Raw genomic sequence first — 18,102 nt, 5'->3', positions numbered from 1 at the left:
GGGGGGGGTGCAGACATCCACTTCCACAGAGCTCCAGACACGATGACAAACCTACACAGAGAAAGAACATGGTCTTGTTTTAGCTTTCTGTCAGAGGAATGTGTTAGCAGACACAACATATTGCATTATTATTATTAAACAGCATGAAACTGGCATGTGATATCGGATTTAACTGTCACAAGATGTTTTCCCTAACCCTAATGTCACACATTTGGTTTCTTTACCTTATCGGTACTGTTGTGGATCCCAATCCAAAGCAGCTTTTAGCACATTTTGTTTTGTGAATGCTGATCACTTAAAATTTGTGAAGTCTACTTTCAGAAAAAATCTTGATATTTGCCAGTGACTTCTGTCTGTTTACAAAAAAAAAAAAAAACTCAGAAAAACCACCCTTAATTTTATCTTCAGGTCTGGGAACCACTTTTCAAGCATCAAATTGAACTTGCATGTTGTTATTGTTTAAGGCTCAAATTCTTCTCCTTATGCTTTGCTATTTCATGACATATGAGATATTTTAGTTTAGCAATTGCACAACAGGTTTACAACAAGCAACAAGCATGTCTACATCTTAAGCAGAATAACTGATGGTAGTAGTGCTGTAGATTACTGTTATGCCTAAACCCCAGCCTGTTCTACAGAGAAAAACTATACGAATGTTATCCGTAATGAGAGGAATCTGCAGTTTCAGCATACTATCAGTAAAGATGTGTACCTTGGGGGTTTCTGGATCAGTCAGTCTACATGAAGTCCTTAATATTGAGGTCATCCAGAGCGTTCCTGGGTGGTGGAGGCTTCCTGGGGCTCTGGGCGATTCCAGGAGACATCTGTAAAACACCTTATTTTAGCACTCATATTCCTTCTTTTGTCATTGTAACCTGTGCAAATAATAATATTTTCCATTGTAAAAAAAAAATCAAGTGTGTTACCGGTGCTCCTGGGGTCACCCCAGCGGCTGGGAAGCCTGGTCTCGCCATTGGCATCATGGGAGCTCCAGCAACTGGTGCTCCGGCCTGATGGAATGGAAAAGAGTCAATAAAACTAGATGTCTGTTATTTTATGGGTGTGTGAGGGCCACCCAAAGGGGGTGATTGTCCATTAGTTATCCAGTAATGTCCTGCCTGGGCATTACTAGACTGGACTGGAGGTCTTACCATGGTGAAGCTAGGGTGAATCCCCATAAAAGGACTGACACCCATGGGTATGGTCTAAAGGTGTGGACGAGAGGGGATGGAGAGGAGGAGGTGGGATGTTACTATACTACATTTCAGATGAAAATATGGCAAAATGAACACAGAAAACAAAAATTTAAGGTAAAAAAAAAAAGGACAGACACACCAAATGCTGGACAAAACAAACTGGCACACAAGAAACGAGGACACGCCACAACAGAAAGCCCAACTTCATCTTCAGTTTTTGTTGTCTATTTGCATATGAACAGGGGTTCAGAGAGCAGTGAAGCTTGTTTCATGTAGCCTTCAGATGGAAGCGTCAAACCAACTGCAATGTCCAGGTTTGCCTCAACTCAATCAGGTTTCAAACAAAACTCAAAAATTAATAGCTGTTTCCAAGCAACAGCTTCTTAATGCAGTACTATCATTTCCCCCTTCATCACTCTCCAGTAAATATTCCAGAAACACACATTAGGCTGAATTAAATTTATGCCCTGCTTCCTAGCTTTATGGTACACCTGGAACCTGGAGAGCTGGGCCATATTGAAAAGAAAGAGGACAAATCTCCAAAACATAAGCATTTGTTATAAGTTTTTTTTTCCTGTTTCTTTTCCATATGGTGATGAAGGCGACACTTGTGACTGCTGCTACAGGTTTGCCCTATCTGTCGCTGGCATGCGGCTCCACTCCATGCTTTAAGACACAGACAACATTTACCATCGGAGCACCCCAACTTGGGGGAGCTACCTGAGGGGCCGCTGGAGTTCCCATTGTGAGATCTTGGAAGGAAAGAAAGAGAGAAAAAAGGTACTGCAAAAAAATCTGTCGCATCATTTGTAACTTGTAATTTACTGCAGTGATTTCTAAGTTACAAGACAGAAAGTCAGTTAAAGTAGATGTTTGCCATTTTAGTAGATGAGTTTCTTTGCTTTCTTTTAACAGAGGTGGAAAGATTAATAAGTTGGCTTATCTTTAACACAAGCACTCTTAAAGTTCACAAGAATGATTTACTTTCATAAATAATTTTAAGTGTAAAGAAACATATTTGTGGTTTATAGGGGAGTTAGAGCTACTGCTGCTATTTTTACTTGACTTTTTTTAAAATTGTGAACTAAGTGTCAGATGGAGTCACACACTCAAAAAATGACTCTTTGCCCTCATAAACTTTAAGCAACTCACTCTGTGAGTTTGGTGCTATCAGAGGTTTCTTCCTTTTAAAAGGGAGTTTTTCCTTCCCACTGTCACCAAGCACTGGCTCATAGGTGGTCATCTGATGATTGGTGCTTTCTCTGTAATTTTATAGAGTCTTTACCATACAAAATAAAGCAACTTGAGGTGATTGTTGATGTGATTTGGTCCTATAGAAATATAACTGATTTGAACTGAATATTGAATAAATGTAATGATTGTACGCCACTCAAATAAAATTCATTTCACCAAATTCCCAAATGTTTTACATTGTAACAAAATTATAAGTATTCAAATTACTTAGTTAGCATTTTGGGCATGTGTACCATAAATAGGTTTGGCTCTGTTAAATATAAAAGAAAATGTGACTGCCAGCACATCTAACGTTCCCAAGACTGCTTTTCTCTTTTGTTTAATATGTAAAGAAGTAACTCTCAAGCCTTTCACAATTTATTTAGAATGAATAAATAAAGCAAACCTTGCAATTTAAGAATCTCTGCTGGAGAACAAACAAGCATGTTTCTCAAAATGTTAATTTACTGCATTACATAGTCCAGAAATCTAGAAATCTAAAACTCTACTTACTACTTGCCATGTTAGCCATAGAGGTGTCAACATCCCCAGCCTGGGGAGTCACTGTGGGCTTCATTACATCCCCTAGGCCATCAAATACTACAGCAGGGAGGAGGTGCAACAGGGAAGGGAGAAGATGGACAGGGGAGGGCGATATTAGTATCCTTCACTACAAGCAATTCTCACACTCTACTACAACTCAGGAGCAGGCCTTCTTATTACTTGGGATATTACCATGACAACCAACAGATGTCTCCATGACAACAGCGAAAAGAGAGCATTGAAATGTAACCTACTGAGGAAGAGTTGGTTCATTTAAAATACGACATATGGTTTCTTTTTGGAAAATACTAAATCTTAGTGAATTTCAATCATGTGAAATAGAATATAACATAAAACCATCGAATATATGACTCAGGAGACATCTGTTATGATCAATTGCAGTAAGATAAAGAACTTTAAAAGTACATATATATGTGGGACAGATATAAACCTGAGCTTGCTTCTGCATAGCATCAAACATGATGTCAAGAATGCGACCGTTAATGTAGTTTTCCCATGAGTTTGTGACTGCTGCAGAAACTGGCATGAGGGCAGAAGCACTGAAGCTAGAATGAAGCTGGGTTAAATGCTAAAGAAGCACTGAATAATAACTGCTACTTCACACAGTCCTCATAACCGTCAAGCATCTGGTGTTTCAGGAGAAAGTGCAGCTGAGCTTGCCTTGCACCACCGCAATGCAGTGCACTGTGGGAAATTAGCGTGTTAAAGAGCAAGGGGACTCACCCAATCAAATGGCAGGAAGCAAGAAATGAGCCAGCCCAAGAGCCAGATGGAGAAAGAGAGCGAGGGAGAGAGAAAGAGAGGAGAGTAAAAAAAAAAAGCACAGATGCCAAAGAGAGAGGGGGGAAAATGCAATGAGGTTTCAATAGAGTGTTTTTTTCTAAGGAGGTTATTGTATGGTTGATAGAAAGGAAGGAAAAGAGAAAGAGTTAAGCCTTAAAGCAGAAGTATTGCAGACCATTAGTTATATAATATGAGACCAGCAGCACAAAAGGAGAGGACCAGGAACCACATAAGCAGGGATCAAGTATTGAAAGGTGAGAAAGATTGGAGGATTTTCCGAAGAATATAAGTCGTCATAAGCAAAATGTGATGCTGTTATCATGAAACTGAAGCAAAAACCAAGCCAGCAGAAACATGCACCATTTTGTGTGGCACAAACAATGTTGATGTATGTTGCTCTTAAAAGTTAATAAATACAATCCAAAGAGAAGCTGCTGACAGCAAACTATTTCATTAACCATTACCAAAGTTAATAGAAACAGTAAGTGATACATCCACTGACATGAAACAGCTAGTCTGGCAAGCAAACCGATTTTAAGATTATCAAAGAAAGTGTTAGTAAAATATTGTAAAGTGATATTATGGTATTAGCAGGACAACAACAATGAGTGTTATTACAAGATGAACAGCTGTAGCCATGGATGAATGATCAGGTTAGGGCCTCTGAGCTAAGCAGAAACCCCAACCTATTCTTTTTTGGACAGGGCATCCAGGGCCCAAAAGACAGGAGAAGCAAGGTCGATAGAACTATTAACACATCAAAGTTCCACAATATGTTTAATAAGTCATGTTAACTTATCAACCAAAGCCTTACTGTATTCAAACAATATATTATTACTAATATTATGAATCAAATCCTTTTGTGCTGTCTGTCATTTGCAGAACATGCATGTGAACCTGTTGATGTCAAGTATGCAACTGTTTTTGTTTTTGGCAAGTGTCAGAAAAAAAACAGAGTAGCTCCTCTGTTTAGCAAGCCAAAGCAGAAAAAAGTGGTCCTTAAAAGAGGAAGGAGAGTAGAGGGGAGGACTTTGGACTTAAGGAACTTGAGCAGCACTGACTTTGCTGAGAGCATGGTCTGAAAGGTGAAGTTCTGATGAGTGAGTAGTTTGTTACTGCATATATATTAATAATATAGACTCATATTTGGAGCGCATGAGTCCATCATTGAAATAATTGTTGAGTGGGGAACTCTATAAATGAGCGTGCTTGTTTGGTACCATGACGCCATCCAGTCAGTCTGTGAGGACCTCTGGTTAATGTTCTCTCTTTTATTCCACGCTTACAGACTTTACAAAACAATACCATCAGTCTATTTCCACTTTAAACTCGACAAAAACAAACCTTAATACAGAGGCTTTAGCTCAGGAGCCTCCAGACCTGTGCTCATAATATCTGTTATGAAATCCATCCATGACCACAATACATGCAGTGAGAGGGAACTATTTCATACAAACATGATGATATAACCTTCACTGATCACATTCAGGTTGGCACTTCCACATCTGAGGATTTACCTGACATCAGTTCAGCACCGGGGGCAACAGGAGCAGGGGCAGCAGCAGCAGCTGGGGCATCTCCTCCTGTAGGCTCTGGCAGGTCAACCAAAAAACATAAACACAGTCCACCATTCATTCCATGACAGGGTCGCAGTGGGTCGAGCCATTTCCATCGCAGCATTAAGGCAAAGAAGGGGAACAATCAGCCTTCAGCTTCACACTATTAATGTCAGACAAAATGCTTAGAGTTAGAAAAGAGGGCTTGAAAGCATGAGCGCAGGATTTTCGATTTCAGAAAATGAAAACATCACACACACATACTGCTTATAAAAATGGCCTTTTCACATGTAACACTCAGATATGCACAGCAAGGAATTTTAGTTGTTAGATTTGGGCTCATAATCCTATTTTTCTAGAGGATAAATGAGAGCAAGTATAATTGTGCTGAAGTAGTGTAGCCACTTTTAGTTTAAAAGGAAGAAAATCTTGAGCCAGAGTCATTATTAGCAGTTGATAAATACTTTGACTCATCTCAGCTATCTGTGTGCGAATCTCCAATAATGTATCCACCCACATGAATAGCAAAAACAAAATATACAGCAGCAACAATCGCAATAGCTATGATCATAAAGGAGAAAACCTGATGGTTTCAAAATCACTTGTTTCATTTTATGTCCTTCGCTTCCTCAGCGTGAACAAGAGAGGCAGAGTGAGGGGAGGCGGTCATGTGAGTTACCCACCACCAAACAGATTCATGATGGCTCCTGTGTCAATTTTGGATGGGGGTGCTGAGGAGAGGATGGGGGCAGAGGAGCTGAACACATCCGCTGAAGGAGGCAAGGTGGAGATTATGTTTTTAGACCCCAAACACGCACAAATACACACTAAACACACAAACACACACACACACACAGAAACTATTCATTATAATGCACAGTGCGCTTTTATCAAGTTCAGTTGCAGTGCACGCAGTACATGCCGGAATAAGAAAAGAGGTAAGTGTCATTCACTAAATGCTTCAGACAGCTCAGTGGCTTTCAGCTGACCCATAACAGAGCAATCTCATTTCCTTCTTTTCTTCCCTGATCAAAGCCAAGGACAAAGCTGAAAAACACAAACAGCAAGACAGGATATGAGAGTAAGAGCACGCGCAAGATGGCAGATTGAGTGCAAAAGGGTACCTGCTGAAAACAAGTCAGCACTGGGAGCGAGGTCTGTTTTGGAGAAGCTCGTGTCTGGCATGGAGTTAAAGATATCTACAAATACATGCGCACCCAAGACAGGAATATTAAAAAGCTCAAACTCTTTCAACTGGAGAGGCAAAGCTGCAAACATGTGCACATTTTCCCTCATAAAAATAATGACAAAAAATGGCAAACAGCCTCAAACCACAGAGTCAAGAAGACACCAGCCTGCCTCAGTATGATGCGATAGTTACTAATGCCGGATCACACAAATCTCCAATGTTTACCACTGAAAAGGTCAATCCCAGGGCTGGTGGTGCTGGCGGCAATAGGAGCTGAAATGGTTGCAGTGGTGGTGATGGTGTTGGATGAGGAGGTGAAGAGCGGTGAAGGGGAATGGGAAGGGGAGGGCTGGGGCACACCCGAGCTAAAACAGGCATCCAGGGAACTAGCCGGGTTATTGCTCTCCACTGACATCATGCCGAAAAGGTCTAGACCTGAAGACGCTGCGTTGGTGCTACCATCTGAGGGAGCAAAGGGGTCTTTTGGGAGGAAATGGGGGGTATTGGGGGGTAGGAAAGAAATGTAAAACATTGAGAGAAGGGGAATGTTAGACATTGACTTTGATACAAAAGAGAGCAGACATATGGCACTGAGCAAAGGCTTAGGTCAATTCTAGACATTAGATATCTGGTCCCCCGCAGAGGCCTGATCCCAATATCAATGCGTCAGTCTGTCTTTACACAAAAAGACAGTGAAAAGTGAGAGACAGGCTGACACAGAAAAACTGCAGCAAGTGCTTCAAGATGCTTTGAAAAATGTTCCTTTGAGAACTGGTGCTGCATCAAAGAAAAAGTGCAAGCACAACAATTACTGATTTGAGGGTGAACTTATGAAGCTACTCACTGCATTATTTTTCAACATTTTTGCACAATACTGTATGTTTTATCAGAATCAGAATCAGAATCAGAAAGGGGTTTATTGCCAAATGTTGAGCAGGTTTACAACATTAGGAAATTGCTGCGGTGCTTCAGTGCAAACATAGTGTCATAAATAGCACTTAAATAGACATGAAAAAATAAAAGTAGGGATAAGAATTAAAAGTGCTACGTAGAAAGATATGTGCATGAGCTATACATGAGATATATACATGAGAATAAGAATTAAGGATTAAGAATTATGTAACGGTTACAGGAGTACCGCAATAACCACAAGAAGGAGGTCAGAGAAATGGAAAACATCAGATGGGAATGATAGGAGGTGAAAATGTGCAGAGCTCCAACATACTCCTGCTGTCAGTCGTAACAGTTACAGCTATAAATAGCATCTGTGATGGGAGAGAAAATGACAAACAACTGGAGCGGATATTAAATCCTTTCACAGTCCATAACGTTAGGAACTTCAAATAAAACCAGGCAGTCTTCTCCATAACAGAAAGTCTAAAGTTTTCTTGTGATGACAAAAGACAAGCATGAATATTTTTGCTCTTGAACGCCAATAACAAGATTTCCCTTCCATACCCAAGCAGTAATGATGAATGAATCCATACTACCTGCACAAAGACGTGAGTTTAAACCCTCATTGACCTTTACACATTCACAACCACAGGCATCTACATCTTTCTCTGTAAAGTTATAACATTTTCTTCTTTCACAGTTATAATAAAAGAAATACAAAAACAACATAACAAACAATATATTCCATTAAAGTCCTGTATTTTAACAACTCTTTGTTGTGCCCATGTTATCTCCATGTTCTGAGTTCAATCTACGGAAATGCACAGAAGTCGAAAGAATACCTTCCTAACTAGGAAAATAAAGTATGTAAGTAAAATATAGTAATTATTGATGAGAAACTCTGACTCACACAATTGCATTCTTCTACCGTGACACTATCGAGAGTGTGCTGGTGCACGCCATCCCTGTGTGGTACGCTGGTTGCACAACAGCTGACAAGAAGAGACTACAGAGGGTCATCAGAACTGCAGAGAAGGTGATCGGCTGTCCACTCCCCTCCCTGGACTTAATTGCCAGCTCAAGATGTCTCTCCAGAGCCAGGGCAATTATAAAGGACCACCTCCATCCTAGCCACCACCTCTTCAACATCCTTCCCTCTGGAAAAAGGCTCAGATCCATCAGGTGCAAAACCAACAGACTAAAGAACAGCTTCTTCCCGTGGGCTGTCAGAACTCTTAATGCAAACTAAGAGTGTGTAAAGACTTCCCCAACACATCCACCCTGACACTGCTGTTGATCATCTATGTGCAATATCTCAGTCTTTCCATGTTCTGTGCAATATTTTTGGCTCATGTGCAATTATTTTGGTCCCAGTCTGTTTCAATGTTTCCTACACATACACCATGTATATAGTTCCACTCACATATGTATACATGTACACTGTTTTTTTTAAAAATTCTATTTATTTAATTATTTATTTATTTCCCGCCTTCGTTGTATATTGGTTTCTCTTCTTCTTACTTTATCACCTTTGTGGTTCAGCTACCCAATTTCGCTGTGCAAGAAACTGCACAATGACAATAAAAAGCTCTAAGTCTCTAAATAAATATGCGCATTTTGAAAAGTTACAGGAGAAAATATAAAGCCAGGATAGCGTGACTCAACGTACACAAACAAAAGCTAGCATTATTTTAATAGTTACACCTGTACCTTTTCTACTGTGAGTAGGTTTTTTATTACTCTGTGTAATAACAAAAACAAAAACAAAACAACAACTTTGAAACAATTGGTTTTTATTTTAGATAGCTGTAGCTGTTGAAGTCAGCAAATCTTTAAAGCTAATTAAGCTAATATTAGCATCACAAATTCGCTCACAGCTTCTTTCCTGTTGAGGTTTTGAGTTTTTAGCTAACTTGCTTTGCTGTATTGTTTGTATGTTTTCATGCAGAAAACATGTAAAGAAAGAATTGCTTAACTGCATGTTTTTTGCTGTTGTTGCACATACACACTCTCTCTCACACAGACAGATGTTGGTCACCCACCAGTTCCAGCGTTGGCAGCTGGGGTGGATGTAGCAGCAGCCCCACCTTCAGCTGCTCCTGCGGAGGCCTCAGCGGCAGGAGCAGGACTTGCGAAGGCTTCTGCAAAACCCCAGGAGAGGACAGAAACGCGGAGAGAGACAGATGAAGAAATAAGGATAAAAAAGAGAGAGTCAAAAAGCCAGAGGAAAACAAGACTATTAAGAAAAAAGAACATAAGATTAAAGCGTTTAAGTTGCAGAAGCATTTTTAAGCTGTTTTCGGCTTTTAGAAACAGCAGCGTACAGAACTGTTATGTGACATCAATGACTGACAGGTGAATGAGCAAATGGGAATACAGACAGGAGGCATTACAGCAAGGATTAATCTAGTGCACAAAGAGCCGAATAAGCCAGGACTCTACAAGTGTTACAGCTGCCATCTGTAGCTGTAGACATGTGACAGGGTTTGATAGAATTGCTTTTCAGAGATCAAAGAAAAGCATTACGGCCTATCAAACAGGACGCATGAGTGCAGCAGTGTATATACAAGCCAAAAGTGAACATGTGGTGAGTATGTGGAGAATATCTGTAGAAATATTAAGTCTAAATCTGATTGTACATTTTGTATGGATTAAAATAATGTGATTAAATGTGATTGCTTTCCCAAAAAAGCACATCACATAAAACTGCATACCACCGATAAACGATTAAAACACAACTCATCACTAAACTGCTTGTTAGTCATTCTTATTATCATATTAGCTAGTTCATTCATTTAAATTCTATATTGAGATATTTTTCACATCAGAATTTCACTTTTAGTAATTTAAATAATGACACTTTTCATGACACTAAAGCATTGTTACTGCCCACATAGTTACACACTTTACCCAAGTAAATTTCTTCCAAGAAGGAGCAACCCTGAATGGTGACAAGATTTCATGTACCTCTCCAAATCTGATCAATTCCGCTCATAACATTTTGAAACAAAAGTTGTAATTGCAATACTGTACTTAGCTGCGGTGTGCTGTGGAAATAACAGCTCATGGATAATTCGGACCACCCTGTGCACCACTTAGTGCACAGTACTTTTAGTAATAGACTGATTTTTTGTTTGTTGCTACATGATCAGACACAGGAAATCTTTTATACCACACGTTAGCCACTATACCACTCTCTGTAATACAGTAGATTATTATTATGTCACGGAGCACAGGAAAAGCAAGCCAACGGTCCAGAACTACAATCCTGGCTGTGCACAAATTCAGCCAAGCAATGAACTGATCAAGAACAACTGGCATGCAACATCTCTCAAAGCTATGCTAGAATCATAGTTTATTGAACAGGGTTTGATGCATCAACTGCAAATTAAGAATGCCCTATTTTGCCCCCAAATCTTTATCTAGCAAACCTTTCAACTATGACGAGAAAAACCCCACTCAGCACAGCCACGCATGCCTGGGAGTGGAACCTAACCAGTCAGCCGGCTTTTTTGTCTTTGGCCTGTGGTGGTAACGCTGTCTGGATTTACAGTTTCTTGTAAATCTTGTAGAGTTTCTATCAGAAGAAACTTTGCAATCTTCACCTTGTAGTTAGACCCTTCATGTTCACCCAATATGTGCTCCTGTCACTAATGTGCACACTCTGTGAGCCCAAAGCAAGAGGCACACCTATTGAGTCTCCTCACTAAGAAACACTTTTAATAACCCTGCTGAAGTATAGACAGTGATAAGTTACAGATTAATCTTGTGAAATAAGTCAGCATTGCTGCAGGGTAGCTGATAGTTCCCCCAACTCTACCCTCACACGACAATGAACAGCGTCACAAGAAAACGAACATAGTAACCTCCAAAATGGCAAACCCTAGTTCACAAACCATCTTTTCTACACAACCTGCATGGAAGCTTTTCTTTCTTTTCACCTTCTTTTAACGCTGAATAATATCAATGCCGGCCAAAATTACGATCAGCATCTTGTTAATAAATTGCTGTTTTTAGGGCATCAACGTCAAAAAGATGCTAACAGAGGCAGGGACTACTACACTGTCATGAACTGTGGCATTAGGAAATGAAAAGTGAAAATTCATGTGATAAGTTTTTCTAAACATTGAGTAGCATTGTAAGCTATTAAGTGTATATATTTTGACATGGTTAATCCATAATCAAATGTATTTAGTCTGTTTAAATATAACTAAATAATGCGGGGCTATAATTTTAAGGCAGTTGATAGGGATGTGCATCAATCCAGTACGCAGTGAGAGTTTTTGATGATACAACTTTGCTTGCAGTGGACAGACAACAACTGCCATAATTCAGCAAAGTTCTGTCTACATACTGTACGTGTTTGAGCATGCAGTCGTCTGTGTTATCATATCGTGTGATGGGTTTTACAGTTGAGCTTCCCAGAGTGATTCCTTCGTAGAGAATTTTCTGGAAGCCCACTGACCTCCCAACAGATCCACATTGGCGGCGCCAGGGGAGGTGGCAGCTGCTGTGCTAGTGGGAGGAGCTAGAGAGACTCCAGGTTCTGCTGCTGCAGGAGTGGGCGATGCCGCTGCAAGGGAGGGGGTGGGCTCAGCCGCGAGGGTGGGTTCAGATAGCAAGGAATCGCCCATTTCTTCCAGTACCATCAGGGGTGTTTGAAATCCCCATAGAAAGGAGGCAAAATAAACCACAAAAGAGGAACCAAAATAGCCAGTGGAGTCACCGTTGTGAGAGTGAAGGAAAAAAAAAGCCAAAAGAAAGGTCAATCCAAATAAAGCCCAATAAAGATCATTTAGAAGTGGCCAAAAAAAAGAAGAAGAAAAACCCGTATTTTTAAACAAATTAAAAGTCGCCAAATGATCCAGCATTGTCCAGTCATAACCAAGAAATAGATATTAAAAAGCAATCAACCAAAATAGCCCCCATTATAAACCAAAAACAGACAATGGAGTATGTGGAGGGAGGGGAGGGAGAAGGCAGAGAGAAACAAAGAGAGTACTCAGACTAAGAGAACAGCTTGAGGAGACAAACAGGGAAGTAACCATGTGACACTGCTGCAATGTTGTCTATTTTTATATTTTCTAAATAGAGAAACAATATATTGCCTCCAGGTTGCTTCAATTTCATATTACAGCAAGAAAACCAGTAAAATCAAGGCAACCTGGAGGAGGTTTTAAGAATGGACTAGTCTGGACCAGATCCTACAGGTGAAGTAAAGAGGAGGAGTTGCACTCACCTGATCCAAGAAGATCTACGGAGGCAGAAAACAAAGAAACAGGGAGAAGATATGTCTTGTTCTGGAGATTTGATTTGATTCTCTAGTCAACTCCAATGAAAATAGACTGTTACGTGTTCACTAAAAGGACTAGATTACCTGTCGTTCTTTCTAACAATGACTGCGACGAAAACCATGTGCATGATATCAGCAGCTGTTCTAAAGAAAGGAGGGCCACTTACCTCCCCAAGATGTGGGGGCAGCTGATGGTGCTGAAGGGCCAGTAGAGGCCAGTGGATCCAGATCTAGCAATGAACTGGAAGATGATAAGGTTTTAACCACACTTTTCTGAGTGAAAATTTTCTGCTGCACATGATCAATAGTTTACTTGCACTTAATCAGCTGGGTGAGGTTAAAATAGCACTGTTGGCGTGACATTTTGTTACCTAGCACTAAAAAAAGTGGAGACAACATCGTGGGAAATGTCTTGTTTCTGAGATCATTTACCCATCATCCAAATTATACATGTGAACTGAATGAAATTATAAACTAAACTGGGCAAGCAGACACCAAAAAATCACAATTCGTGATTTCTCTCTGTCTGTTAAAATTCTGTCGTTCCCAATCACTTCCACTTTGTTATAATACCACTAACAGCTGACTGTGGAATATTTCATAGAGAGGAAATTTCACACTGGACATGTTGCACGGGTGGCATCGTATCATGGTACCATGCTGGAATTGGATTGATCAATTCTGATGGGTGGTGATTACTTTTGGCAATACTGACAATACAGATACAATGTAAGTATATGGTATTTTATAGATGTTAACAAAATCCAATGTTTTTTGAAAGGTTGCATTGGCGGGGTATTTACTAGAAATAGGAACCTACTCTTCGGCCGGTTCAGGAGCAGCTGAAGCAGCAGCGCTGCCAGCACTGTCCCCAGGAGGAGGCTGCAATGTGGGAACAGCATTTGAAGATTTGGCTGGAGTTGACGTTGGAGACACATTGTTTGTAGGAGATCCCTGGAAAGTAGACAGACAAGCCCCCTTTCAGTGCTGATTCACAATATAAAAGGCTAAAGAAAAAAACAGACTACTTTAAATGTGCATCTTACCTTTGTTGGAGACCTGAAAGTGGAAGAACAAGAGGAGGTATAAGTGATGTGCTTAAAACAAACTGCTTGACAAAAGCTCAATTTTACAGATCATTTTAAACTCAATATCGGGGATTCAAACAAACATTTAAGATAGACTGCATCATATGTGATCATATGAAGAGTTAATTTCCAAAGTACCATAATATGTAATCAAGTATGAAAACAAGAATAAAATCCAGTCCATAAGATTTGTTAAATCAGTCTGATTTTGCCAGCTTTTATTTCATTTTCAGTTTGACTTGGGAATGAAACCCTTCATATAGCGATTCACATTGCATATTAGCGTATGACAGTACACATGTGGTGACCTGCTGTTTACCAAAACATGTGTCTCCCAGAGGTCACGCATGTAATCACACCGAGACAGACATTTCCACGTGTGAACTATTAGATTGATCCAGTTCATAATTCACATGTGAATAATGTGCCCATTTATTACCTGGGGGAGGGTGGGGCGAGAGGTGGGACAGTAAATACATCGAAATAATTAGTAAACTGCAAACGAAACATAACACATATGCTCACCCTTCACTGGTGTTTCCAAATCAACGTAAAGGAGAGTAAAAGAGAGGAGGGGTTAAAGGAAACTGTAGAAATACAAAACCTGTTTCTACCAATATTTCTATTGGCTACTCGTGAAAACAAAAGCGGGAGATAGAAAGAGTTATCCTAATGTTTTTACTATGACGTTGCAAAGAAATGTTACGTCTTACCCCTTCTTTCCACCTTTTATATCCTCCAGGCCATTCATGTGGGTTTCCAGAGATTCTAGGATACTGCTGGGAGCCTGAGCAGAACAAAGAAATTTCAAACTGGAATTGCAACTCCACACAAATCTTAAATCATCTCCTCAGATACATTCCAGCCGAGGTTTAATCACCAGAAACAAGAGTGAGAGAAAATCCCACCGCATTAGTCACATGCATGTGTCTATGCACACACAAACACAAGAGTGATTTGTGTGTTTTGTGTGACTTGTTTGTCAAATTAAAGAAAGGTCAACGTGCCAACACTTCATCCTGTAAACAGGCACTCAGCCAAAATAACCCCTTTGTTTCTGTGGTTACCGGTTCCTCGAGAGGTTTAAAGGGGCAGTCCTCGTCATCCGAGTCTGCTAGATCCACCACTACCCCTGGGTGGAGACACTGGGTGGGGAGATGGTGGTGGGTGAGACATGGGCTTCTGTGTATGCATGTGTGTGTGAGAGGAGATGGATGGTATTCATATGCATTATATATTCTTGATCCCATCGCTTGCAAAGTGGGATTAAAAAACCCTGAGAGCTGTGATATGTAACTTACATAGTTGATGTCGGGAATGTCATTTTTGTCAACTCCAACTGTCTGTTAAAGAAAAGAAATATATATATATTTAAAAAACAATATTATCACACTGCACAGACTCAGTTTTTACAGTCACTATGTGAGTCAAAAGAAAAAGGACTGCTGAGGCTACCTCAGCCAGCTTCATGAATTCTCCAATCTTTGTCACCCTGGTCAGGAAACGCTTGTAGATCTCCAAGGCCTCCTTGCATTCACTCTTCTTCATTTTGAAGAATTTCTCTACACACAAAAACAAGAGGTTTGCTGACTGACAAACACCTTGTCCATCTTTTTTGATTATCATCGGTGAAATGAACAAAAAAAACCCTGCAATCTATTCACTTTAAGTGGACTACTAACCTAATAGGTTGATGATCCCATCATTGTAGGATGCAAACAGTTTCACCAAGTCCTTGAAGAGAAGCAGAAATGCAGCATTGATGATCCCATTGTTCAGCTCCTTGGGATGAACCTGAGAGGAGACAGGACAGAGATAAGTAGGGCTGCCTGAGGTTTTGTTCAACCAAATAAATAAAGAAGAAGAAAAAGAAGAAAAAGTGTGCGAATCAAAGCAAAGACGCACATCAAACTCCAGGAGTGTGTCAATCTGTGTCTGCAGAACAGGCATGCCTTTCAGCAGCTTCTCAGTGGTCATGGTTCTCATCACTCCATCAGCGCTGAGGTAACACAACAGAGAGAGTATTTTACACAAAAGAAGAGCCACAGGTTTTAACCACACTGCTAAGTAAAAGCATGTAAAAGAAAATGCTAATGGCCAAACAAGTGTTGCTATGAGCAACTGCATGCACACCGTGTTTACCGTACCCTTTCTTGACTCTGGTGAAGTCAAATGCCATCTGGCGGTAAGCGAAGGCTTTCTCATTCAGGTATCGTCCATACCGCCTGATGAATGTAGACATGTCATAGCCTACACAAAATGAAATCAAAATTAAATGATTGTTGAACAAAAAGCTAATAGGCTTCTTGCTGTCTGCTCGTATTTGTTTCTTGATTATTTCTATTATTTGTCATTTGTTTCTCAACAGCTCACTTCATGCATTGATCTCTTTTTGTCTTAGTGGGAAAATATTTTTTAGAACCTGCAGTAAACAGTGTATCCCTAAAGCAGTCAATATAACAGGAATCACAATTTCCCCGTGTGTAGCTGAGATAGTTTGGTCCATAATTTGCTGAACGCACAATTTTGTAGCCTCTGTACATTACCACAGTGGTAATGTACCACATCAAACAAAAAATATTTTTATGTAGCCCCCATTTGCAGAGGCTAAAATGAATCTGCCAATTCAAGTGAGACCTGTCATCTTATTATTTCATGACAAATGAAGTCACAAGACACAATATTTGATATAATAAGGTTTCATAGCTTTTCACTGTAATTTTAAGAGCCCAAAGGGATGTCAGTGCAAGTGAGCAAGGTCGTCATTTGGCTAAAAATACACCTTTGTGAGGGCCAAATCAGTGATCTGGTACATTCTTAAAAGGAAAAAATGCATTGGCCAGTTAAGCAACTCTAAAAGGTCCGAAATACATCAGAAGACAACAAAATGCATGATGACAGCATTTTTTCCATAGTTAAGAAAAAGGACACTCTTAAGAAAGTAGACATATCATTATCAAGAGATGCATTCATGAATGGAAGATGGCTTATAACAAGGTGCAAATCACTGGTTTCACTCAAAAACAGAAAGGCCAGAATTAGATTTTTAGGACTGGATAATGACCCAAAATACAAAAGCAATGCAACAGTTTGTCGAGGAAAAAAATAAAATATTCTTCAAAGGATCACCTGATTTTTCAGTTATTGAATAAAACCGTACATGGAAAGACCCTGCAATAAAGGTGGCTGCAGTAAAGGCTTAGCAGCCACCTTGCAATGGAACAAATACAGCATTAGGTGATGTCCATGGGTTCTAAACTTCAGCAACCATAAACTGGGAAGGATTTCCATCCAAGTATTAAAAACAGTCCTTATATTTAAAATTATGTTAGTTTGTCCAATTCATTTTAAATCTCTGAAAATGGGGGAGCTGTGTATTTAAAGGGCTGTAATTCTTCAAGTCTGCACTTCACTTAGATTGTCTGGTTGTGTACAGAGATGAAACTACAAAAATTCTATCCTTGTCCAACAAATTATGGATCTCATTAGTTGACACCGATTAAGTCCAAGCGAAAGGTGGAGCAGGAAAGTAGGTGGTTTGAAAAGCGTGCAACAAATTAAACAACACCCTAGATTGAATGTATATATGGAAGGGTAGCGGCTGATCCATCAGCACTAAGATCGGCTGCTGGGATTGTAGCTGATATGTGATATTTGTTATTTTCCTGTTAGTTCCTATTTTTCCTAACTTTATGTAGGTTCTTCTCTAAAATCTCTAACCTAAGGAGCAAAGGATGAGAAAGTTCAGTAATGTGCGGTTATTATCAGATTATCCATTTACAAAGAACGATACACAACGACACAAAGGGAGGATATTACAGTTGATCAGACTGTCGTCTTACCATGAGATCCGGTTTTGTCAATAAAGTTGCTGAGGTTGAACAAGGATGTCCTGGATGCCAAGTACTGAATGAACCTCTGAGAAAGAGAAAGAAAACCCAGTGAACATTCCTGTAGAAGTCAAAGCTGAAAACTACAGCCAACAACACAGCATTGACATCTCTAGTAAGGGTTTTCTTTGTTGTGCTTTTCAAGCTTTTATTCCATTATTTAATAGCTTTTACAGGAGTAATGCACAGTGGACCCATTCCACTAACTTGTGGTCAAAGCCTCTATTTATTTGTGAAACATCAGGCTTCCTGCAAATGCCTTGAAAGACCAATTTCAGCTCTCTAAAGTGGTAATTTCACACCACACCAGACATTTATTATTTATTTCAAAGGGGTGACTGTTTTTGTCAGCAATTAGAAAAAAAACTTTACTATATTAAAGTATACTATAATATATACTATTCAGCATTTCTATT

The 18,102-nt window shown here is 39.8% G+C and overlaps 1 protein-coding gene across 8 annotated transcripts in view; it reads right to left on the bottom strand.

The window, feature by feature from the left end:
- The window catches only part of LOC102200050 (clathrin coat assembly protein AP180), a 30,116-nt gene continuing 12,014 nt past the window's right edge, over positions 1-18,102 (bottom strand). Inside the window, exons 5-23 of one of the 8 annotated variants that reach the window (XM_005745623.1) lie at positions 15,944-16,046; positions 15,702-15,795; positions 15,479-15,590; positions 15,252-15,358; positions 15,098-15,139; positions 14,510-14,583; positions 14,322-14,327; positions 13,755-13,767; positions 13,529-13,662; positions 12,876-12,949; positions 12,655-12,669; positions 11,881-12,051; positions 9,458-9,556; positions 5,294-5,368; positions 2,943-3,029; positions 1,887-1,948; positions 927-1,010; positions 713-824; positions 1-51 (exon numbers count right to left, since the gene is read on the bottom strand). In XM_005745623.1, the coding sequence (XP_005745680.1) occupies positions 738-824; positions 927-1,010; positions 1,887-1,948; positions 2,943-3,029; positions 5,294-5,368; positions 9,458-9,556; positions 11,881-12,051; positions 12,655-12,669; positions 12,876-12,949; positions 13,529-13,662; positions 13,755-13,767; positions 14,322-14,327; positions 14,510-14,583; positions 15,098-15,139; positions 15,252-15,358; positions 15,479-15,590; positions 15,702-15,795; positions 15,944-16,046 (1,439 nt within the window). In that variant the 3' untranslated portion in view covers positions 1-51; positions 713-737. The other 7 variants (XM_005745626.1, XM_005745625.1, XM_005745624.2 and 4 more) reach the window with 7 other exon arrangements.

The sequence above is a fragment of the Pundamilia nyererei genome, unplaced genomic scaffold (genome assembly GCF_000239375.1).
Source record: "Pundamilia nyererei isolate P.nyererei 1_Seehausen unplaced genomic scaffold, PunNye1.0 scaffold00161, whole genome shotgun sequence".
In the NCBI taxonomy this organism is placed as follows: Eukaryota; Metazoa; Chordata; class Actinopteri; order Cichliformes; family Cichlidae; genus Pundamilia; species Pundamilia nyererei.
The sequence above is the reverse complement of the archived record's forward strand: the minus strand, read 5'-3'. Positions and strand labels throughout refer to the sequence as shown.